The 23,756-nt window shown below is 42.1% G+C and overlaps 1 protein-coding gene and 1 long non-coding RNA gene across 2 annotated transcripts in view; one reads left to right on the forward strand and one right to left on the reverse strand.

Annotated features, from left to right (window-relative positions):
- Nucleotides 1-1,595: 1,595 nt before the first annotated feature.
- Nucleotides 1,596-11,193, reverse strand: ABRA (actin binding Rho activating protein). Its single transcript, XM_027131601.1, has 2 exons — nt 10,473-11,193; nt 1,596-3,119 (listed from the first exon to the last, which is right to left on the reverse strand). Exons 1-2 carry the CDS (start codon nt 11,147-11,149, stop codon nt 2,600-2,602), a joined length of 1,197 nt encoding a protein of 398 aa, XP_026987402.1. The 5' UTR covers nt 11,150-11,193; the 3' UTR covers nt 1,596-2,599.
- The window catches only part of LOC113633431 (uncharacterized), a 204,945-nt gene continuing 187,541 nt past the window's right edge, over nt 6,353-23,756 (forward strand). Inside the window, exons 1-3 of the long non-coding RNA XR_003438197.1 lie at nt 6,353-8,514; nt 12,347-12,389; nt 14,178-14,340. This is a non-coding gene — a long non-coding RNA (uncharacterized LOC113633431). The remainder of the gene's footprint in view (nt 8,515-12,346; nt 12,390-14,177; nt 14,341-23,756) is intronic.

Genomic DNA, 23,756 nt, shown 5'->3' on the forward strand with positions numbered 1-23,756 from the left:
TGCAGGGGACACGGGTTCAAGCCCTGGTCTGGGAAGATCCCACATGCCGCGGAGCAACTAAGGCCGTGCACCACAACTACTGAGCCTGCGCTCTAGAGCCCACAAGCCACAACTGCTGAGCCCGCGTGCCACAACTACTGAAGCCCGTGCACCTAGAGCCTGTGCTCCTCAACAAGAGAAGCCACCGCAATGAGAAGCCCACGCACCACAACAAAGAGTAGCCCCTGCTCGCCACAGCTAGAGAAAGCCCGCGTACAGCAACGAAGACCCAACGCAGCCAAAAGTAAATAAATAAATTTATTTAAAAATATATATATTAAAAATAAAAATTCATTTAAAAAAAAAGGAACTTGAGTTGGGGAAGGGAAAGTAAAAGCAGAAGTAAAAATATAGTTGCAGCCTCATTTTCCAACACAGTGTTGGCGAGAAAGAAAGTCCGAGTGCCAACTTCCCTCCTGTTGATGTAAGTGGGCAAAGTGATAAGAAGGTGAACTTGGGAATCAGGAAGTCATAAAACTTCAAGTTAAAGAAATTAAAAGGCATCAAACATTTGGAGGTCCATACAGAAAAGGTTAAAAAAACAAAAATGTACCTTTCAGTAACCCCAAGCTCTTTAAACATCTGATTGAAAGTTTTGAAAAATCCTGAAGATTTGGAAACTAACTGTACACTTATCCATTACTAGGAATTTAGAATTGCCAAAAGTAAAGTGCTATTGATAGTATATTTACTTTATATGTAATTATTTCATATGTTATTTGGTGACTGAAAATATGAGGACTTTCATTAACATGTTTGCCACCTGAGTTCTACTCATCTTTTTTTGTCTAAAAGCCTTAAGGTTTTCAACCATGGATTTTTCCTGTCATGGAGTTTTTTTAAGATAAAAATCTGTCATATAGCAGGCATTTTCCTCTAAGAAAACTTTCTGATGTTAGAGTCACATCTTATTCAGAAGAGTGTTAATGTAAGCTCTCTGAGAAGAAGACTTTTAAATTCCATCCTCACATTCAGACACACTGAACTTTGAATGATCTGCATCGATGCTTGCATAAACCGTTACTGTCCAGAGTTGGATATGCGCTCTCTGTCTAAATATTCCACCGATTCTAGAAGTAGCCCGAGTTGCACTCTATAATTTTGTATTTCAAACACCAGAAAGTGGCATTGTGGAATATAACTTCAAAACAGTAATATAAAAACAAGAACATAAAGTACAAGAAAGTATCTTTTATTCTTGTGCCATGTTTTTAAGTTTGACATAGGTTTCACTGTTGTGATAAAAGTATACATCTTATATGAAATCCTACTTAGAAATATTAGTCATTAATTTGTAATTTAACAAATCTATTATGGAAACAAAAATGTGTAAACCTTCTTTAAGAAGATTTTTGGAACTTTCAGTTTGAAAGAGAATCATACATGAAAACAAGGATAACTCTTACAGTAGTTTAATCCATACTTTATATTGAACCTAATGCCTAACAATTATGAGTGTCTATTACTTTGAGGTATTATGCTTTGACATTGATTTCTGTATCTAACACCGAAGTGCTATAATATCATTTAGTAACTTCCATTGAATTCTGTAAGAATTGTAATCTCACAATTTTTATTCAATTTGTTTTTAAAATTATACAAGGCACATTAAATCTAATTGAGAACAATTGACAAGTAACAGATTAGTGCCAAATAAATTTGTCATCATTAAGCTATACTTTTTTCACTTTGGCAGGACTAATATTGCTGCTTTAGGACTTTCAGGTATTTCAAAAAATTTGTTACAGCATGAAGTAAATTAAAATGTCTCAAGTCTGTTTCTGATCTACCCATGATTCTATCAGATTCTTCTACACTCAACATTCCAATTCATTGTAGCATTTTCTGTATTTCTACTTCAAACAGCATGACTCACTAAGGTTTTGAGAAAAAATAAAACTTCCCCAAGAAGTCCTGCAATGGCAGGTAAATGTAAATGTCTTACCTATGCTCTGCTTTCATAGAGCAAGTGAACAAAATCGCCTTCTCTGCTGGCTCTAAGACCACCAGCAATGTCTTTTTATGTGATTTGTGCAAATCACATCAGAGAAGGGTGGCTAATTTCTGTTGGAAACCTATTAAATTCAAAGTCCACAGAGAAATTCCAGCATCTTATTTGAATACAACTTTTTATTTGTGTGCTTATTTTGTGTGCTTGTTTTTTAAGGGATAAAAATAATGGTACAAAGTCAAGCTTCCTAGAAAATTTTAAATTTAGTTTTGCCAAACTTGCTGGAATTTTTTTTCCTGAACAATGACACATTGTAATATGTTTTGCTGATATTTCCCTGAAGTCAGCATTTTTCCTAGATATAATTGTTTATTTAAAGATTTATAGTAGTTGTGCAAAGAATAGCCAAACATTTTTGCCTAGAAGGGTAAATAGAATTTCAAATATTTATACTATTATATACGAATAGTCCTCGATGTCCTTTCTGAAATGCTTTGTGTGTGCTTAAATAGAGTGCCAAAAAAGTCAATCATGTAAAAATTGTTTAATATTTACCAACTTATTACAGAGCAGTTTGCATTTTACTTTTCACTACATTCACATTTAGCATTAAGACAAGAGTGGGTCAAGTTTGGCTTGTGCAGTTGAAGGTTCACTCAGTAGAGTAATCACAACATGGTCATCCCGGCCTTGCCATAACATCTCTCCTTCGAAGTCAACCAGTCCATGCTTCCTGGCACGCAGGAGAATGCCCACAACTTTATCTGAAATACGAACGTATCTGTCAAAGAGATCTCCAAAAGTAACCTGGATCTTGCCGTCCCGTCTGTGGTGAGCCATCGTTCGGATGATGAAGCACATGTCCATGATTTCTCTGTAGATGTGCTCCTCGGCTCTCTTGGCCCTTTCGGCAGTTTTGGTTCCTTCCTTGGGACGGCCGTAGCCTTCATCTCCTTTGTGCAGGCAGGTGGACATGGCCAACTCATAATCAAACTCTTCACTGAAAGGATTGAGCTTCTGAGATTGTCTGTGTTCATCAGCCCAGTGTTGCCATCTTTCTGTCAGGTTGCGCACTTGGCTGTATTTTTGCTGGGCTTTGCAGTTGAGTTTCTCTGTGACTCTATTTGCCCTAAAAGAGAGAGAGAGGATGAAGAATCAAAATATTGATATTTTAACACCCAAGTGTTGCTTTCTGTCTGTACTTCTTGTACATATGCATCTTAATGTAACTATAATTGTTTCATTATGAAAGAAATATGAACAATTCAAAAAAGTAAGAGATAAAAGAAGAAAAATCATATACAAGGCCACCATTGTTCTTAGTTTGAGGTATCTCCTTCTAGATTATTTTCTCTCTAAATAACAGTAATGTTTTAAGCTCTGTAAAATAATCATATTAAACAATTTCAAGAAAAAAGCTTCCTTACACAAATGTAATGCAAATATGTGTATCTTTTTTTTTTTTAAAGAAGATGTTGGGGTAAGAGTTTATTAATTTATTTATTTTTGCTGTGTTGGGTCTTTGTTTCTGTGCGAGGGCTTTCTCTAGTTGTGGCAAGCAGGGGCCACTCTTCATCGCGGTGCGCGGGCCTCTCACTGTCGCGGTGCGGAGCACAGGCTCCAGACGCGCAGGCTCAGTAGTTGTGGTTCACGGGCCTAGTTGCTCCGCGGCATGTGGGATCTTCCCAGACCAGGGCTCGAACCCGTGTCCCCTGCATTAGCAGGCAGATTCTCAACCACTGCACCACCAGGGAAGCCCCAAATATGTGTATCTTAAAGTTGCATATTAGTAACATTTAGAACTGGACTTGAATGAGTGTATTAAGGGAATACACTTTACACAGGACATCAAGAAACAGTTATTTGCCCAAAATAAGCCTTGTATCGGCACACATACTCTGTAATATTTACTCATGTATAGATTTTTATATATGGATTTTTTTTTTTTTTTTGGCCCCCTGCACAGCATGCGGATCTTCTTTCCCCGACTTGGGATGGAACCCGTGCCCCCTGCAGTGGAAGTGCGGAGTCTTAAGCACTGGACCGCCAGGGAAGTCCCTATACATGGATCTTTAATGAAGCATATCTATCCTAGTATCTATGATGTACCACAAATTTTGAAAAATCAAGCTGTATATATAGGAAACACCAGCTAGCAGTAGTAACATTTATTGAACACAGTGTGCTGGCATTCTTCTAAACACTTTCTACTAATATTTCCACAACCATTTCATGAGATAGGTACTGTTAATCTCACTTCCCAGATGAGGAAACTGAGGCCAGAGGGGTTAAGTAACTTTGCTTAAAGTCACAAAGCTGTTAAGTGATGGGTCTGTGACTTGTACCAAAGTTGATCCGGCTCCAGAGCCTGTGTATAACTTCTGTGAAATGCTGCCCTAACCCAGCGGAAGAGGCAGGATTCAAACCCGAACTGTCTTAGGCAGAGTCAGTGCTCTTCTCTCTGTGTGATGATGCCACTCAGCCTGCCAGGACAGTGTCTAATATGTGGATGAGCTGTGTCTCAAATGTGTGTGTCTGCCCTTGCAGTTTGGAATGCATTTATTATTAAAACAAAACGAAAACCAGCATTGGAAAGTGTAGACCAATAATGTCATGAGGGTGCAGATCTAATTTTAAAATGGCAAAATTTGTCTTTAACAGACTTTCCTGTCATTTCTGTATCTCCAATCTCCTAGACCTTTTTTCGAGGTCTCTTTGCCTTCATGAGTAAAGCATGAACTCTTGGACTGCCTAAAAGTCAGAAATTTGTATTCTTCATCTGTACAAGTGCCTCACCCATCCTTCTCCCCAGCTCCGAGTGGCTTCATGTGTGGAAGCGTTGGAAGTGGGAGATGTAGAGCAGGGTCGGATTTGCTTATGGCAATGGCATGCCCGAACTCAGCGGCCCCTGCTATCTGAAGTCTCACAATTTGCTGTTCAAAACCCAGGAACGGGTCAGATGTGAGTCTTCCTCGCTATCCAGACTCACTTCCTGCAGTCTGGTCATTCAGATGCAGGAGGCTAACACTGGGTAGAGAGGCAAGCATACTTGCCTGAGCATTGTTTTCTTCGAAGAGGAAGGCCATCCACTAGATGGCGACCTTTCACTAATTCCCGTGGTTTGTGTCCTACACTTGCTGCATTGTTTCACTGTTGCAGTAGAATTCAAACTAGGAGTACATTGTTGAATATAACACTGCTCTTCTTTGTAATGACATGGACAAAAGTATATGACAAAGTTAATTGGGAAAAAGCAGCATACAAAAACTGTTTACACAATTATCACAACTTAAAAAAATCATACATGTATGGAAAAGTGCTAGGAGCTACACTGCCCTGAAGTGGAATGCATTTCCCTCAACCCTGCTGGTCCTCGTCTTCATCTGCATCTCCATAGACTGTCCCTGTTCAGCTGCTCAGATTATGGGCTGCTTGATCTCATGACCAAAGGAGAGGAAACACCTAGTGCCCTTGGAATGATGGCAATCCATGGCAGACATAGTCTTCAAAAACAAGCCCAAGGCTGGAACATCTTGCTGGAGAAGCGACTTGAAACATCTCAGAAGAAAGTGAAAAGAACAGCACGATTTATTAACTCATACTTTTTGTCTCCTGAGCACCACCTGTGGTTCTGTCCTATAGTATAAAACATAATACATCCTCCCTTTAAGGAGCTTCTGGGCACTTTGACATTCCTTCCATCCTCTAGTAAAGTACTTATGACAACTACTGTGTGCCAGACAGGCTTTTAGGTACTCGTTGAATATTCAATAATGAAAAAAGAATGACGAATAACCACTAAAAGACGTTCATGAAAATCATCAGAGTGAACCAAATTTGAGTATATATGGTACAATTCTAACCATGTAAAATGTGTACACACCAGGCTGAAGAAATCAAGAGCATGTGCACAATTGAAAATAATTATGTTGGTATCTAGATGACAGTTGATTTTTTTTTTTCTTTTTCAAAATTCTCTTTCATGCTGGTATTATAGTTGACCCTTGAACAACACAGGCTTGAACTGCACGGGTCCACTTATACATGGATTTTTTTTTTTATAGTAAATACTACAGTACTACAGGATCCTCATCTTGTTGTTCAAGGGAACAATGGTGGGGGAGGGGTTCGGATCTTTCAAGCACTTGAAAATCCGAGTATAACTCTACACTTATACTGTATCCATGGTTCCACCTCCATAGATTCAACCAACCATGGATTGTGTAATAGTGTTGCAAGCATTTATTTGAAAAATCTGCTTATAAGTGGACCCACACAGTTCAAACCCATGTTGTTTTGCATCAACTGTATTGATTTTAAAATTTACAAGAAGCAGAAAAATATTCAAATTATCATCCAGAGGTAATTTGTTTAAACTGTATGTTATATGGGTCTCTCATTCATTGATGTAGTATTTTTTCTTCTAATTTTAATTAGGAACTTAAATTCCCTGAGTGTTGACACTCTATGTCATTTGGGATAAGGGTTAGGGTTGGTGAGGTAATAACTCTTTGAAGAAGAGAAACATCTAAAAAAGCACCTACTAAATCTTAATTTCCATTTGTTTTATGGTCAAACTGTAATTTCCAGTAATAAGAGAAAAGGAAAGCAAAAGAATTGATCCTATTAGCAAGAATTAGAAAATAGACAAGGTTGTTTTAAAGAAGTACTAGAAGAAAATATATCTTAATGAGTATTTAATTTTCACTATCTTATAAACGTTCTATATTGTCTTAGTATTTCCAGTTTTTAAAAAGTATGGAAGTTTCAGGTTTAAATCAGGATTAGAAAGTCTTATACCTTGAGTATCCTCCTGATCAATGAGTGTAAGACAATATATCAGCTTATCCTGTTTTTCTAAATTTCAAGTAAAAATGTGAATAATAGTTTAGATTGAGCTTTAGAAAGACAATCTCTTACACATTTACAGAAGCAAAGCGATATTCAAAGACTAGCACCACATCCATACCTTAGGCTAGAACACTTCTCTGTCAGTAAACTGCAGAACTTCTGCCACCCTTTCCAACTTCTCAGGGAAGTTCTGGGGAGAATCTGCTCCTCTGTCCACTGGTTTGCTTGCCCTTCACCACAGGAAGTATAGCCAATTTGGTTAATGGGAGATTGATATCTACAGGGTCACACTTTTCAGAAGCAGGGTGACTGAATTCAAAACTGTGCTCTCCTTTCTGTTATCAGCCAGGTTTGGGAGCCAAGCCTGTGCTTCTCCTTGCAGATTGGCAACTGTCCTCAAAGTCCATGGAAAGGGTTCCAAGCTCGAGAATTGGGGGCAAATATTAGAAAGCCATACTTTCCCCTTCATTTCTAGCAAATATCTTCAATATAGTTGTACCAAAACACTACAGTTTGGGAGTTATTGGGATTCCACTAATTAAGCTGATGCTTTGATCTCCATTTGATTTCTTGAGTCCACTCTGTCCTCAGAGAATCAGTCTAACACAGTGGTTAAGAATGCAAGCCCCGGCATCAGCCTTCCCAGTGTCATCACTTACTAGCTCTATGACTTGTATACATCTCCTCGCTCAGTTCCCTTTTCTATAAAACGCTCAGCCATTAGTATTTTTGCTAAACAGAACTTGGAGGAGAGAATGGATGAGTGATTGTCATTTCAATATTGCATCATTACTGTATGGGAGATAAAATTTCCTTTGTCTAAAGGAGATGGACCAAACAAGTCACATAGCTATACAATCAAAAGACTGAATATTTAAAAAATAAAGCATAAAATAGAAATCATTTTCATGGTAAAGCCCCAGGTAGTAAAACTCTACTGGTGAAGAATATTTCTACTTTCTACCAAACCTGCCTTGTCTCTGTTATCCATAGAACATCTTAACCACCAAGAAAACTTTTTTTCTACTTAAATATTTGTGACACATAATTTTCTCCCTGTTAGTGGATATGGGGAAAGAATGGTGCTTAGAATTAAAAATAAATGAACAAAACCCCCTTTCCCATAGGCCTCCTCAATAATGCCACATTCATTTCTCAAGCAGTATGTGAGAGTCCCATCAGGTAAAAAGTCCTATTGGGCTTCTGCTGAAGCTTCCTGAGCATAGCTAGGATTACTGCTGACATCCAGAGCTGCTGTTGCTGTGTACAACATTCTGGTACCCTACGTATTCTAAGACTAAGGGAAAGGAACCAAAGAAGGAAGGAAGGGATTTCATTCCCATTCTCCTCCCCAAACCCTGAGAGCCAATCTCCTAGCATCTCATAGTGTTGGGATCACCAGGGCTGGCCCCTTGCATTATAACGAGTACAACTTATTAAGTAGCTTTCCTGGGTCCGTTGCTTTACATAATTAATACCAAAATAACTCTATGGATTATCACATCTATTTTTTTTAGATGAGTACAAAGAAACTTAGGATTTGCCAGAGTGACCATGATTCAAATCTGTCTCTCATTCAAAGGTATCTCTCTATCACACTAAGAAGGTGTCCATGTACATGTCTGTTTGGGGGAACCAACAGAAGGGTCCGGTATGGAAGTTCTCACTTCCAGGTGAGACAGTTTAGAGTAGTGGTCAAGAGGGCGGGCTCTGGATCCAGAGTGCCTGGGTTCAAACCCCATGGGCTGTACAATCTTATACAAATTCCCTAATACTTCTTTGTCTTATGTTCCCATCTATCCAATGAGGATAATGACTGTGCCTACCCCATGAGAATGTTTTGAGGATTAAATGAATAAATACTTAGAAGAGTGCCAAAGAAGAGTACATGCGTTGGAGATTGGTCCCAACTGTCACCTCCCTACCTCTGGCCAATTCAAAACATGCTGACAGATCGTCATTGTGCCACCCTTAGTCTTTATTCCGTTGGGTTTATTCGGTTCTATTGTTTTGTAGCACACCCCCCCCCCAAATTCACAAGGCCAAAACTTAGACTATGGTTCCATATGGTCTGGTAGAATAGTGATCTCTGATTATGAATTCCTATGTGAATGTAAATAGAGCACAAATCTAGATCTCTGAGTGCATCCTCAAGGTGCTGCATGAGAAGTAGCGTCATGTCTGGTTCCAAAGCATTACATTTAGAGACAGGCATACTCATCTCAGGTCACTAACTTGCTGAGTGAAATTTCCCTCTGAGCTTCAGTGCTCTCATCCCTAAAACGGGATATTACCTACCTCATTGTGAGAGTTCTAAGGACAAAGCACGTAAAGTACCCACAGCACACACTAGATGCACGCGGAATTATGATTATCTACGTTTGCCATTTCATTTTGCTTGAAAGCTTTCAATATAATAGTGCTAATTCTTTCAAAACATCTTTAAAGTCACAAACTGACAGCTTTTTGTCAAATAAGGTAACCAGTTTTGTTCTTTACTTTCTGATTATATCATAAAAGTTGAAAAACACACCTACACATCTAACCGTTCCCAGAAGGAGTCAGTTTATAATTATTTGCCACATCTGAGACTGTTCCTATATTCTGATATCCTGTGGTTGTTGAATGAGAAATCCTGACTTTCTGTTATGTGTAGGCAGCTACTGTCTTGAAACAAAACATGCGTTTCTTGTCAGACTAAAGTATCAGTTTGAGTCAGTGTGTGTGTGTGTGTGTGCGTGCGTGCATTTAGTTGTTTTCGGATTGTGATATTTTAATTACCTAGCTTTTATAGCATTTCTTTGTTTATAAGCAGAACAAAATTTTCTGAAGGTTTGAAAAATTGCTAAATAATAAAATCTATATGAGGAGTAATAACCTTCATATAGTGAGCTTATGTGCAGGCACTGTGCTAAATTCTCATCTCCTCCCAATACAACAGAATGTATTCCAAAAGGTTACTGTTGCCATTGTTTTACAAAGGAGGAAATGGGTTTAGAAGAATAAGCCGTTTTTTTGTGTGGTGAGAACATTTAAGAGATATTCTCTTAGCAACATAATACAGTATTGTTAACTATAGTCAGGGCAGAGCTGGGATCTGAACTTGGGTCTGTCTGACTTCAGAGCCTGCTTTGACGTCAGACAGCAGCTTCCCACCTGTATACAGGCTCACAGAAATCCGTGTTCCAGGGGCACTATTTGGGTAGATGTGTCTCTTGAAAATATTGTAGACTGATTTTGGACAAGGGAAAGGTTTCTCCACTCAGTCTACCAGTAAATACTTGTCTCTGCAGAAAAATAAGCCAATTTGTTACTCATTATAGAATTGACTTAAAAATTTTTCCCAAAGCAGATACCCCTCTCCGGTGGCTTCAGATTTGTTGTGGCTAAACCTGGAGTGTTCAAAACAGAAAGGAGAAACCAAAGAGTGCAGGCCCTTGGCCCAAAGGTCCATGGCTGAGCTTGGTCCTGCCCTCCTAGCCCAGGGGCGTGCCTTTCCCCAGACCTCGCTGCCTGCCTGAGCTGTGAGATTCTCACTCTGACTTTGGTGGTCCTTCCCTGCTCTCTGGGATTCCCGCAGCTGCTTGGGGCTCAGGAGCGGGATAAGGAGTTGGGAGATGCGTTCACTTACAGGAAGGGCAAGGGGCGTTTGATTCTGGCAGTGGCCACCCGCTCTCCATCCAGCTCCAGCCTCCCCTCCGTCTCCCCTCCGTAGCCGCTGTCCTCTGTGTCTACGCTGCTGCTCCTGCACTTGGGCCCTTCCCGTTCCTCCTGTCCCATCTCTTTCCAGCCTTCGATCAGCTCAGATACCAGGCTGGCACATTTTCTCCTCCGTGTCGGGGAGCCATGGCCGCGGAGGATTCTGTCCATTTCACTCTCTGGCTGCCCAGCTTCAGGCGTGTCCCCATCCTTCTCGTATCTGTGGCTGAGGTGGCCCACATCCCCTCCTCTCTCGTAAGCCTTGCTGACGACTGTTTTGGTCACCTCTTTCCTTCTGATCTGAGACACCTCGGTGGCTTCCTCTGAGCTTGGTCCATCTCCGTGTCCCTCTGGCTTTGGGGAGGAAGACTTTGGGGCACTCTGAGCTTTCCGGTGGGTGGTGGGATGGATCACTGGTCCAGAAGCTTGGGGTGGGTTCTGGGTCCCTCCTGGCATCCAGCCTGTGGGCTCCTGGGCCTGCCTGATGCTGTTCTCATTGGCCCACTGCTGCCAGCCTCGGGCCAAGCTGATAACCAGGGTGGCTGTGCGTACCTTCCGGAGGGCACTCTTGGCTGGCCCCTCCTCCCTTTCCTTTTCCCCCGGAGCCATGCTACCTTCCTCTTCTCTGCTGCTAGCCTGGGCACTGGCTAAAATGAGTGGGGGCCGGTGGAGGGCCTGGGATTTAAATAGAAGTGGGACGTGGGGTGGGAAGAGAATTTGGTCACGGTGGAAACTATGTTAAGCACTTCTTGCCAAGATGCAGTGCCTTCCCTGTGATGGTGTGCTTTTTTTAAACCCTGACAGCTCCAGTTTCATCAGAGCAGAGGGACATCTCTGTTGGTAAAAGACAGTGATAGGATCACGCCCTTTCTTCTCCAAGTGCCAGAGTGGAAATTACTAGATCCGATCATGTGCTCAGCCTTAGGTTTTTCCTGACCTTAAAATATGGTCCTACCATTTATAGGAGCATAAAATACATGCACAAGTTGTGCTGGGAACATCATAGGCTTGTTTCCATTGAAACCTCAACAGCTTTCAGTATAGCTCTTAGTCCCCATTTTATAGCTGAATACAGTGACACGTAACTTCCTATAGCGAATAATATCTGAGACTCACACCCAGATGTCTGATGTAGGGCATGTGCCTCTTTTCTCTCTACTCATCAAGGGTCCTAAGTAGCCGTTTTCTTTTTGTCTTCAGCTCTATTCGATACAGACTTTAGAAGTCACCCCATCCAACCTCCATTTACCAGGTGAGAAAATTGAGGCCCAGATAAGGGGGGAGACAAGGGCCTGGTGTTATAGTCCCACGTTTGAATTATTTTATAGACAAATCCTATTAATACACGAGACGGTAGTCAAAATTTTGGTCCAATTATTTTTTTTAAAAATCTTTAAATTGAGACCTACACACACACTGAACTTCAGAGATTATTACAACAAATCTTTTCAAATGTTTTGTTAAAGCAGACTATTTAAAGACAAAATAAGTGAATGCTATCAGAAGCAACCCCTACCCGAACTTTTGTTTTGAATAACACAACCTTCCTTAGCAGAACTTCAAGTTCATGCAGAAAAACCATTTTTTCAATTCTCAGAACAAAGACCTGAAATATAGTTTTTAAAAAAGGACTGGATAGATAGGGCACTTGGACAGGAAAATAACCATCTATTAAGTGTCCTAAACCAGGTAAAAATGCTCAGGGCTCAACACTGAGTAATAAAGTAAGACAAATAGAATTTTTTCTTCATACAACAGTTCTATAGATTTTTTAACTGTATACTTTCCTCCAATCTTGACATGTAGTTAACCACACTGATTGAAAACCGCTGTCTAAGACCATAAAAAGGTAAGAACTTTAATTACTTCTGATTGTGAGACAAATTTATTTAAAAAAATATGTTGATGTCAGTTTTCCATCCTGTAGGTCATTTACCTCCCAGGATTAAGACAATTGGGGAGATGATTTACTACTCTATCTAGAAATCTGTCAGATGTGTTTTTAGAGTTCAACAGCATCTGAAAATGTTAACTGTGGTCCGACAATGCAGAGACAGAATCCCTCTTGATTAAGAGGAAATTGGATCACAAGAAAAGAAAACTATGACAAAGATTTCAATCTGAGTCTGAAATTTCTGGCATTCTTTCTTAGAATGTAGACACACTGCAGACTGTTTGGTTCCTGTTAGATTCCCTTCAGCTACTTGGAATGCCTTGGGAAGGAATGGGGTTCCTCAGAGATGCCCATGAACTCAACCCAGGACCAGGCTAATTTATAACTCCCCAAGGGACTTTTCTGCTTCCCTGCCCACACCTGTTCCACATTCAATTCTTATAGGGAGAGAATGGAAACAGCAAAATGTTACTAGTCTTTCACATATTAACAGGCATTGCAGTCAGCTGCCTGGGCTTAGGGCTATCAGCAGATAGTCTTGGCAAAAACAGGCAGCTACTAAAAGAATCTGGTCATTCCTTCTGAGATTTTGCTTCCACGGCAACTGTGGTCCTTCACTCATGCTTCTTCAGAAGAGAGTGTGAAATCCTTTCCCTCCTCGTGTCAGCTTTGGGCATTCCTTCCCTAAAGAAAGGTCTGTATACTACCTACTGTGCCTCTTATAAGGAATATCTTCTTTCTCAACCTCGATCTAGAGTCTTAAGAGTTCAGCATTCTTCTGCTTTAATAGAAGGTGTAAAAGAAATGAAAATAGGGGCTACCCTGGTGGCGCAGTGGTTGAGAGTCCGCCTGCCGATGCAGGGGACGCGGGTTCGGGACGCGGGTTTGTGCCCCGGTCCGGGAAGATCCCACATGCCGCGGAGCGGCTGGACCCGTGAGCCATGGCCGCTGAGCCTGCGCGTCTGGAGCCTGTGTTCCACAATGGGAGAGGCCCGCGTACCACAAAAAAAAAAAAAAATAATAAAGTATCAAAGAAAGATATAGTGAACTAAATAGTTTACAATGTGAGTTCCCTGTGAAACGATGAGATTAGAAACTGTAGGTGAAAATGCAGACCTGATTAATGAAGTAGTTACCACCTAAGAAATTTGTCATAAGTGTGGAAGTGTTTTGTAAAAAATACTAGTTATTATTTGATCATATGGGCAATACTAAGGAAGGGAGGAAGTTATATTTATGCAATTCTCTGCATGATACACTTAGAAGCCAGATGGAGCCAGCTCTCATCACCAGCTATATAATCTGACTAAAGAGACTTTAGAAACCGACATTTGCTCAAGGCTTATATGAAACAATAATTTCATTGATCCTTTCTACATAAATAAGTACGTTTTTTGCTTGTTCAGTCACAGAAAAGTGGGAATGAAAAGACTTTAATGGGCAGTAACAAATGGCTTTTGATTTCAAGTGAATTTACTTAATTCACTGCTAATGGAATGAATACAATGGGTGAGGCCTGGTAGTAGACAGTGTCGGGGAGAGTGTAAAGCTGAACAAAGCAGAAACTACTCTCAACGTCTTCCCATCTAGCCAGGAGAGGACATGCATACAACTGCCCTTAATAGTTTGGGGAGAACTACACTAGAAATAGAAATAAAGCTTTATGGGCTCATTGAGCACAGGTGACTGATTTTATTGGAAGGACTTCACAGCAGTGGTGGTCCTTTATCTGATCCTTAAAAGGTAAAACTCTACGAGGTGGAGAAAGGGTGCTGTAATCTGAAGAAACGCCGTGAACAAAGATAAGGCATGAAGATGCACGGTACACCCAGAGACCTAATGGCCCCGCGTGGAGATCACAACCTCAGATGCCTCCAGGATCATGCAGGTCATTTAAACCCATGAGGTGAGTTGGGTTGGGGCACAATATGGGGTGGTGAGGACTGAGGGCAACTGGCGAAGCAATGTCACAAGAGAAGTAAGAGATCTGGATTTTTACATGAACTCTCCCGGTTCTTTAAGTGGTGACAGTTAATACACACACACGCTCACACACAGTAGTACTGGGTGAACCTACACAGTTCTCGGACCAGATTCTGTGGGCCCCCAGTTTATAAGCTTTAGAGAAGAGCATACAGTGTTTATGGGGTAAGAACAAGGGGCCCGGGAGCAGTAGGACAGGCCTTTGAAGAAGTCAGTTGGAGCGATATTACGAAGAACGCCTTGCTAAGGAACCAGTGTTTTATCAAATGGGACTCACTTGCATCACTAAAAAATTTTAAACCTCAATGTGTTATCAAATTTGCGTCACCAAATGATCAAATCAAAAACCAGTGAAGTGGGGTTTGGATTTGAAAAAGATAGGACTAGGATAGGGAGACTCTTTATAGGGGTTACAAAAATAATCTTGGAAAGAACCCAGTGAGGATCTGAAAGAAGAGAGAAAGGTTTGAGAGCCATTGAGGTTCACATCAGACCCGCTAGTTGCCAAGGGTGATGGGTATCGGGGGTGGTCTAGAGGTTTCAATTTAAGTGACAGGTGTGAGGAGGTGCATTATCTGGAAAAGGATAGAAGGGACGATTTGTGGTGAGAAGGAGGTTTTCCCCCTTGAGTTGCGGAAGTGCTGGGGCGCCCGTGGAGACCTGGAGCACTGAGAGGAACCAAGAACATGGACCCGGTGGTCGGGCAGAACCAGGTGAAGATCCAGGCTCTGCAGGTTAGCAGGGTGACCTAGATCATGTTACTTAATTTCTCTTAGGATTCAGTTTTTTCATCTGTAAGATGAGTATTATCAGAGCGTCTACCTCATAGGGTCAGTGTGAGAATCAAATGAGTAACACACGTGAAGCACTGAACAGCGTGCCTGGCCCATGGAAGCTCGATAAGTGGTAATTGCTATTAATATCTGGATGTTGAGTCATGGAGTTAGAGAATTAAAGCTCCTTAGATATTTCTGTCTGACCAAGGACAGGACTGATGCCAAACCCACGGCAGGGATGCGTCTTCAGGTGGGAGGGTCAAGTGGGGTGATTTGTAGGGAGGGACTGGTGGCTGCGAGGGAACGCTTATTTATAGTGTTTCATTGTAAGGTAATTTATAGTGCGGCCTTTAAAGCAGTGTTTGAAAGGGTTCCCTCAGCCTGCTGCAGGTCAAATGAGGTCTCAGTTACTTGGTAGGGATAACCAAAGGGTTGAGCACAGGTGCTCTCCTGGAACCTCCTGGAATATGGAGCTTAGTGGTTTCCAATCACCGAGGCTCACATCAGAATCTTAAATCACATTGGGATCACCTGTGGAGCTTTAAAAACTACCACTGGTGCTAAACTGTCTCTGGACACAGGTCTTGGGTAGGATCCCAGCACCATTTAACCTAACACACCATCGGGGCTGGCAACCCTTGTTCTAGATTCTAGGGGCTTCCAGCAGACATTTCACATGCAGGTCTCAAGAGTGTCGTGACCAGTAGCCCAGGTATGGGTTCAGGCAGATTGATTTTGCATTCTGGATCTCCTTTCAGAAGCTGTGTACCACAGGAGTTAACTCCTCTGAGACTCAGTTGCCTTGTCTGATGGCAATAGCATGACTTTCCCCGCCGTTCTTTGTGTGTCTACATGAGGTGATGTTTGTGCAGCAGTTAGCACAATGCCCAATACGCTGGATAAGAGCACCACGTGGAAGCTGTTCACATTGTTCTTTATACTGTTACTGAGGATAATGATCACCTTCTACATAAATGACCTCAGTTCACAGACAACACATCGAACCTCAATATGTATAATACAACATAAACTTTTACATCATAAACAATAATAATTTACATACATTGCCAGAGACCAAAGAAAATTTCAGAGAACAAATGTCACACAAACCATTACCAATCTATAGTCACATTAATTTAATTCAGGAAACAAACAGATAAATGCTTACGATATTTAATTAAATCTGAACAATGGTGTCTCAGAAACTGACCTTGTAATCATGACTGAAACTCACTCTTCTTTGAATAACGTTGTTCAGTCTTTACTATGTTATTAACACTAACTTGGTTCAATTCATGTTTAATCGATTAACTCCAAACTGCACAATTTAGAAGTGTACCTCATTAACACCCTAAACTGACAATACCCATTAAAGTATCATGTTCCTAACTCCTCTGATCATTGAATAGTATAACATAACACACCTAGGATGGTGTCAACCTATAGTTCAATGAAAAAAAAGTGAAATCAATGGCTGGTTTGGGCTGATCACGCCCACTTAATTAGTGCGATAGCTCCTTAATACATTTTGCTACTTCTCATTTTGCTCTATGCAAATCCATCTGTGCACATCTCCCATGTTTATACCTTAAAAGTCGCTCAGCTGATCAAAACCCTTTAACCACTTCCCAGTATCATCCAGATAAAGTTAACACGTCTTAGCCTCATAGTCAAAGCTTGTTATCATTTGCCTTCACTTTTCACTCCTTGCCTTTATAGTTTGGTAACTCTATGGAATTTCACCGAAAAAAGCCTTTTTCTTCCTATTTTGGAGGATGTATGGCTGAAACAACAGTGCACATAGAGAAGCTTTGTGTGTGCTGCGACAATTCATTTAATTTTTGCTCCTGTTTCTTCCTGCAAAAATCTTCTTTGTCCTGGACTTGGTGTGAGTGTCAATAATGTACACCGAAGTGTTTCATAGACTGTAAAGAAGGATAGCAGCCCCGTCACCATGCTCGGACTTCTCTTTTTTTCTTCACCACTGGGTCTATTGTAATATTGTAATACATCTCTGGCTGTGTTACAGCTCTGTACCAGCTGTAGTTTTTAAAGTTCCACAGGTGATCCTAATGTGGTTTAAGATCCTAATTTGATCCTCAGTGATTGTAAACCACTGAGCTCTGTAATACCCTTGTCTCTGGGTTCCATTGGTGCCACCTACTTTTACCTTACTACCTGATGTACACCTATGTAGTCACTAAGCACCACCTGCGGGCTATGGAGGGGACGGGTGACAAAAGAGATGAGTCTGACCAGTGTCTGCCCTAATGAAGCTCACAGTAGAACATGGAGAAAGAAAGAAAGCAATCAGGTGTTACTGGGTTATGATATACAGGTCAGAATAGGGGCATATCTGAGGTCAGAATCAGTTATATCTTTGGGGTTAGGGAACGCCTCAAAAAAGAAGGTGCTGATTGAACTGAGCATTATGGGTTGCTGTCCAGTCGAAGGCGGTTGGGGAGAGGAAGCCCCAGAGAGAGGCTTAATGACTCAAGGTACGGAGGAGGAAACAGCATGTCTTACTGGAGTGTAAGCTGGGTTTCCCTACATACTACAGCCTGATGGGGTCCCCTTTCTGTTTTTTTAACTTTTTTTAATATAAATTCATTTTATTTTTGGCTGCGTCGGGTCTTCGTTGCTGCTTTCTCTAGCTGTGGAGAGTGAGGGTTACTCTTCCTTGCGGTGCACGGGCTTCTCATTGCAGTGGCTTCTCTTGTTGCAGAGCACAGGCTCTAGGACATGGGCTTCAGTAGTTGCAGCACACATGCTCAGTAGTTGTGGCTCACGGGCTCTAGAGAGCAGGCTCAGTAGTTGTGCTGCACGGGCTTAGTTGCTCCGCGGCATGTGGGATCTTCCCGGACCAGGGCTCAAACCCGTGTCCCCTGCATTGGCAGGCAGATTCTTAACCACTGCACCACCAGGGAAGCCCCCCTTTCTTTTAATAACCCAAGAAAACGACTTACATCCCCCTCCACTCAGTGTAAACAGAAAGAGTCTAGTGGCTATCTTAGAAGTCTTTTCAAATATGAGTGTGAATGGAAGTATCTAGAATTTGACCATTTCTCACCATCTTTATGGACATTAACCTGCCCGCCCCTTCTCACCTGGACCATGGGCAGCTCGAGCCACCATCAGCATTTTTGTGGATTATTACATCATCTCCTTAACTGATCTCCCTACTCTTAACCTTGTCCAATCTATTCCCAACATTAGTCATATCCTTTAAAAACTTAACTCAAATTTTTCTCTGTTTTTTGCCTCAGAGTAAAAGCCAAAATCCTCACAATGGTCTGCAAAGTCTTACCACACTCTCCCCGTTTAGGCCCCTGACTGCTTTCCCTGTGACTCTCCCCTACCCCATTCTTCACCCTGCCTGGGCCACACAGATCTCCAAGCTCTCACCTGTCCGGGGACTTCTGCACTGTAGCTCCCTTTGTCTTAACCTCCTGATTCCCCACCAGCCGGCGCCATTGCCTCTGCATATTCCAGAGACACAAAGTCTCTCTAAACAAAAGAGGTTCTCCTCTTAAGAGCAATGCTGCATCCTTCTGCAGTGGAAACCGAGGAAGGAAGTGCAGTGAAGTTTGCAGCTGGTCAGGTAAATAAGTAAGACCAGATAGTGGAGGAACTTTAAAGCCCTGATAAGAAAGACAGATTTTATCCAAACCTTGTAAAGCTTTAACCTGAAGAATGGCATGATCAGAATTGCATTTTAATAAATTCATTTTGTCAGTAGTATGGAGAATGGACTCAAGGATGGTGAGTGGGCAAGAGTAGAGGCTGAGATAATTTTTGTTTTCTTTTATCCAGAGGCAACCCCCGCCAAGGGCAGGATGTTTGGGGGTCTCTATTGGCTCTCTGGTCTCTTTCCCACCCCCTTTATAAAGGCTCTTCTAAAGCAGAAATTCCAGTCAATTCTTTCCCCTATTAGTTCACCAACTAGACCAAAATTGTTCCCACCGCTGGAGGTGGGAGAGTGGAGAGACGGCCCCACCCACTAAGTTTCGTTACTATGGTGACAGCGGGGGGTGGGGGAACCTAAGTGCCTCTCCCACCCTCCTCCCAAACCGAGAAAGATAGTGGGCCCTGCTGACCGCGCCAAATTCTAGCCAACGGGCGGCTGCTCCTGCTTTCCGCCAGTTCTCCCCGCCCCTCCCCGTCGGCCTCGCCCCCAGGAATCGGATTCACGAATCTGGAGTAGGGATTTACAGTTCCAGGCCAGGTGCGAGGGCGCTGGGCGGAGGAGCCCAGAAATCTAGGTAAGAGATGATGAAAACCTACTCTAAGATGGTAGTGGTAAAGTCGGAAAGGAGGGAATAAGCACTACAGGTTTAATTAAGAGGTGGAATTGATAGGAGTTGGTCACAATGAGATATTAGATGTGAAAGAAATGAAGGCATTTGGGACGAACAGGCTTTTTGTCTTGGGTTGATAGGTAGATGGTGGTTTCATTCACGAAGAATAAAAATACGAAGGGAATGCTAAGCTTGGGGATTGGACAAATATTAAGTTCTGGACATACTAACTTGGAGATACCTGTAAGACCTCCAGGGTAAGTTATCTAGTAGATGGGGACTGGAGCTCAGGAGAAAGGTCTGGGCTCCTACGTAGATTAGGGCATCATTTTGGATCATGGAGGCTAAGTCATGCCAAGTCACAGAGCCAACAAGAGTTAACACTGGGATCAAAGTCAGACACTTTGACTCCAGAGTCAGGGCTGCTAATGACTGTGGTCGGACACAAATTCCTTTCCTCCTCCTCGCTTAGCGCCCCACCTTGAAGGATGGGCTTCGGAAGCTTGTGACACCACTCTGGAAAACAGCTTCTTAAGATCTAAATATAGGGTTTCTTAGCCCTGACTTTCTATCTGATCCTGTAAAACTTTCCTTTCCTTAATGCCAAGTGTCTTTATGTGACCCGATGGAGGTGTTAGCTAACTCTATAGTGGTAATAATTTTGCAATATATAAGTATCACATCAACACATTATACACCTTAAACTTACACATTGTTACATGTCAATTATATCTCAATAAAGCTGGAAAAAAGGTATGTTTAAAAAGTAGTCTTCACGGGGCTTCCCTGGTGGTGCAGTGGTTGGGGGTCCGCCTGCTGATGCAGGGGACACGGGTTCGTGCCCCGGTCTGGGAGGATCCCATGTGCCGCGGAGCGGCTGGGCCCGTGAGCCATGGCTGCTGAGCCTGCGCGTCCGGAGCCTGTGCTCCGCAGCGGGAGAGGCCACGGCGGTGAGAGGCCCGCGTACCGCAAAAAAAAAAAAAAAAAAAAAAAAAAAAAAAAAGTAGCCTTCACTTCTTAATTTGTGACCTCCTGTTCACTTCTCAACCCATTCAACCCACAATTCTGGTTTCTGCCCACAAACTCAATTTAGTCAAGGCACAGATGACTTCCTCATTGCCAAACCCAAGGGAGATTTTTAGTTCTAACTTATTTAAACTTTCTATAGCATCTTGTATACATCCCCTTCCGTGTGTGTGTGTGTGTAAATATGTGTATGTGTCGAGGGAAAGAAAGTCCTGACAGAAGGATAAAGTTTGGAAAACCAAGAAGGAATAGCCAATCCTAATTATACTCATGCAACTTATCATAGGCCGGCATGAATGTAACATACAGAGTTACAATTTATTCCCAATCCTGAAACCTTAATTGTGCTAGAAGTATTCCTTTCAGTGCAGGGCTGTCATTTTGAGAAAAAAATGCTGAAATAGCCCATTGAACATGGCTTTGTACACCAAATGTTTCCCGTCTTTTCCTGGAAATTATCTAAAAGCAACAGGTACAATTTTTTTTTAAAAAAACCTCTCGGACTCTATCTTCTGTTAAGTAGGACACAGGTAATCTACAGACTCTGACATATGTGTAATAATTGCTAAAACTAGCTGAGGTTGGTTAGAATCTATGTAGCAGAAAGTCAAGAGGGATACTGAGAAGGCCTGCAGGGGTGGGTTGCAGAAGGATTTTGTAAAAACACATTTTCTGAAAGGAAGCAATTCACCGTGTAGTAAAAAAAGCTGCATGGCATGTTTGCTGTAGTGAGTGTAGAAATCTGGTGTCAGGTCTGGCAATCAAAATCCTCCTAAACTTCAACTTTGAAAAGCAGTTTTGTTTTTCTTTTTACCATCTTCATTGGAGTATACTTGCTTTACTTGTGTTAGTTTCTGCTGTACAACAAAGTGGATCAGCTTTATGTATACATATATCCCCATACCCCCTCCCTCTTGCTTCTCCCTCCCGCCCTCCCTATCCCACCCCTCTCGGTGGTCACAAAGGACAGAACTGATCTCCCTGTGTGATGCAGCTGCTTCCCACTAGCTATCTACCTTACGTCTGGTAGTGTATATATGTAAGTGCTACTCTCTCACTTCGTCCCAGCTTCCCCTTCCCCCTCCCTGTGTCTTCAAGTCCATTCTCTATGTCTGCGTCTTTATTCCTATCCTGCCCCTAGGTTCATTAGAACCATTTTTTTTTGTTTTAGATTCCATATATATGTGTTAGCATACGGTATTTGTTTTTCTCTTTCTGACTTACTTCACTGTATGACAGACTCTAGGTCCATCCACCTCACTACAAATAGTTCAATTTCGTTTCTTTTTATGGCTGAGTAGTATTCCAGTGTATATATGTGCCACATCTTCTCTATCCAAACAACCCAATCCAGAAGACATAAATAGACATTTCTCCAAAGAAGATATACAGATTGCCAACAAACACAGGAAAGGTTGCTCAACATCGCTAATCATTAGAGAATGCAAATCAAAACTACAATGAGGTATCACCTCACACCCATCAGAATGACCATCATCAAAAAATCTACAAACAATAAGTGCTGGAGGGGGTGTGGAGAAAAGGAAACCCTCTTACACTGTTGGTGGGACTGTAAATTGATACAGTCACTACGGAGAACAGTATGGAGGCTTCTTAAAACACTAAAGATAGAACCACCATATGACCCAGCAATCCCTCTACTGGGCATGTACCCTGAGAAAACCATAATTTGAAAAGCAGTTGATTTAAAGATGCAGAAGCAGTAAGGGTACACAAAGAATTAAATGGCTGCATCATATTTGCAGGAAGCAGATCTCTAAGGTGGCTATAGAAAGTTCTTTGGATTGAAACACCTGGAAGCTACTCTGGTCCATCCTCTTTCTTTACAGGAACTTTCTTAAATGCCTAGTCCAGAAAAATTCAACTCATTTAGTGATGTTAAAAAAGTTTTAAAATGGTACAGTAGCAACCCAAAGACACTTTAAGAAAAATATGTGGAAAAGAACAATAAACTTACCAACAAAGACCAGTCACCAGAAAAAAGCTACCACAGAACAGGTGAAAAATGTGAACCTTCAGCCAAAACTGTAAAGACAGAAAACCTGACCTCTGTGAAGTAGAAGGGAGCACGCAAAGCAGATATAGTAATTCTTGGGAGAGATGGCAAGACAGCAATCAAGGACAAAAAAAACTAGAGAAAAGATATTAGAGGTAGAAGAGTGGGACCAGAAGAGAGAAATCTGGTATTTTTCTCAAAGAATTTGAACGTATACTTGGAAAACACGAGAGGAGCACACATGGTAGGCGCTCAACAAATGTTTGGTCAGTGAATGGATGGGTGATGGGGGAGGGAGATGTTCCTGAATTCCATTGTATACCTTAATAATGAATCTATTTTAAAGGTAAATTAAAAATAAACTGACAAAAGAGTGAATGATAGAAGGGCCTCAGATTTATTCTTATTTTCTCCAGTTGTTATGTTCTCCAGTTCAGAATTTACAGGAATCTGTCTCCATTTCCATGACTGTGTTTTGATTTGATGAGGACTGAAAACATTTGTTTGCTCTGAATTTCATGGGGCCTCCTCTGCATCCCCCCACATGAGGGCAGGGTTCCTGGTCCTTCTTCTCAGTCCTGCGGAAGAGCCACACAGGCGATTCCAGTCTGATCTGCCCTTTGGAAGGGACTGACTGGTCACAGCCTCCTCTGCCTGCTCTCAGATGATTCCAGGCTTGCTGTCTCTACAGGTTCCGCTTGCCAGACCTTCAGTTATTTCCGTGGCCCAAGTCAACAAACATTCATTGAGCTAAGTATCATGGTTGTAAGAGGTACCAAGACACACGAGGTGGTGTCTCAGGGTTTGCACCCTAGTCAGGGATTCAGGTGCGCATGATAATTACAGGGGCCTCGGCAAGTTGTTAACCTAAGGATTTGTTTTGTCCTAAGTCTGTATTATTTTTTGCTAGGGCTGCTGTCACAAATTGCCACAAACTTGGTGGTTTAAAACAAATTTATTCTCTCACGGTTCTGGTGTTCAGAAATCAAGATGGTGGCCTGGGGCTTCCCTGGTGGCGCAGTGGTTGGGAGTCCGCCTGCCCATGCAGGGCACGCGGGTTCGTGGCCCGGTCCGGGATGATACCGCATGCCGCGGAGCAGCTGGGGCTGTGGGCCGTGGGCGCTGAGTCTGTGCGTCAGGAGCCTTTGCTCGAGGTGGGAGGGGCCGCAGCAGTGGGGGGGGCCGCAGCAGTGGGAGGCCCGCGTACCGCAAAAAAAAAAAA

This window comes from Aethalodelphis obliquidens, unplaced genomic scaffold, assembly GCF_003676395.1.
Source record: "Aethalodelphis obliquidens isolate GAN/ISIS:26980383/991018 unplaced genomic scaffold, ASM367639v1 scaffold39, whole genome shotgun sequence".
Taxonomy (NCBI): Eukaryota; Metazoa; Chordata; class Mammalia; order Artiodactyla; family Delphinidae; genus Aethalodelphis; species Aethalodelphis obliquidens.

Coding starts and splice junctions, on each gene's coding strand:
- ABRA (XM_027131601.1), bottom strand. CDS start 11,149: ATGGCTCCGGGGGAAAAGGAAAGGGAGGAGGGGCCAGCCAAGAGTGCC. Junction 3,120..10,472: donor AAACGCCCCTTGCCCTTCCT/GTAAGTGAACGC, acceptor TCTCTCTTTTAG/GGCAAATAGAGTCACAGAGA.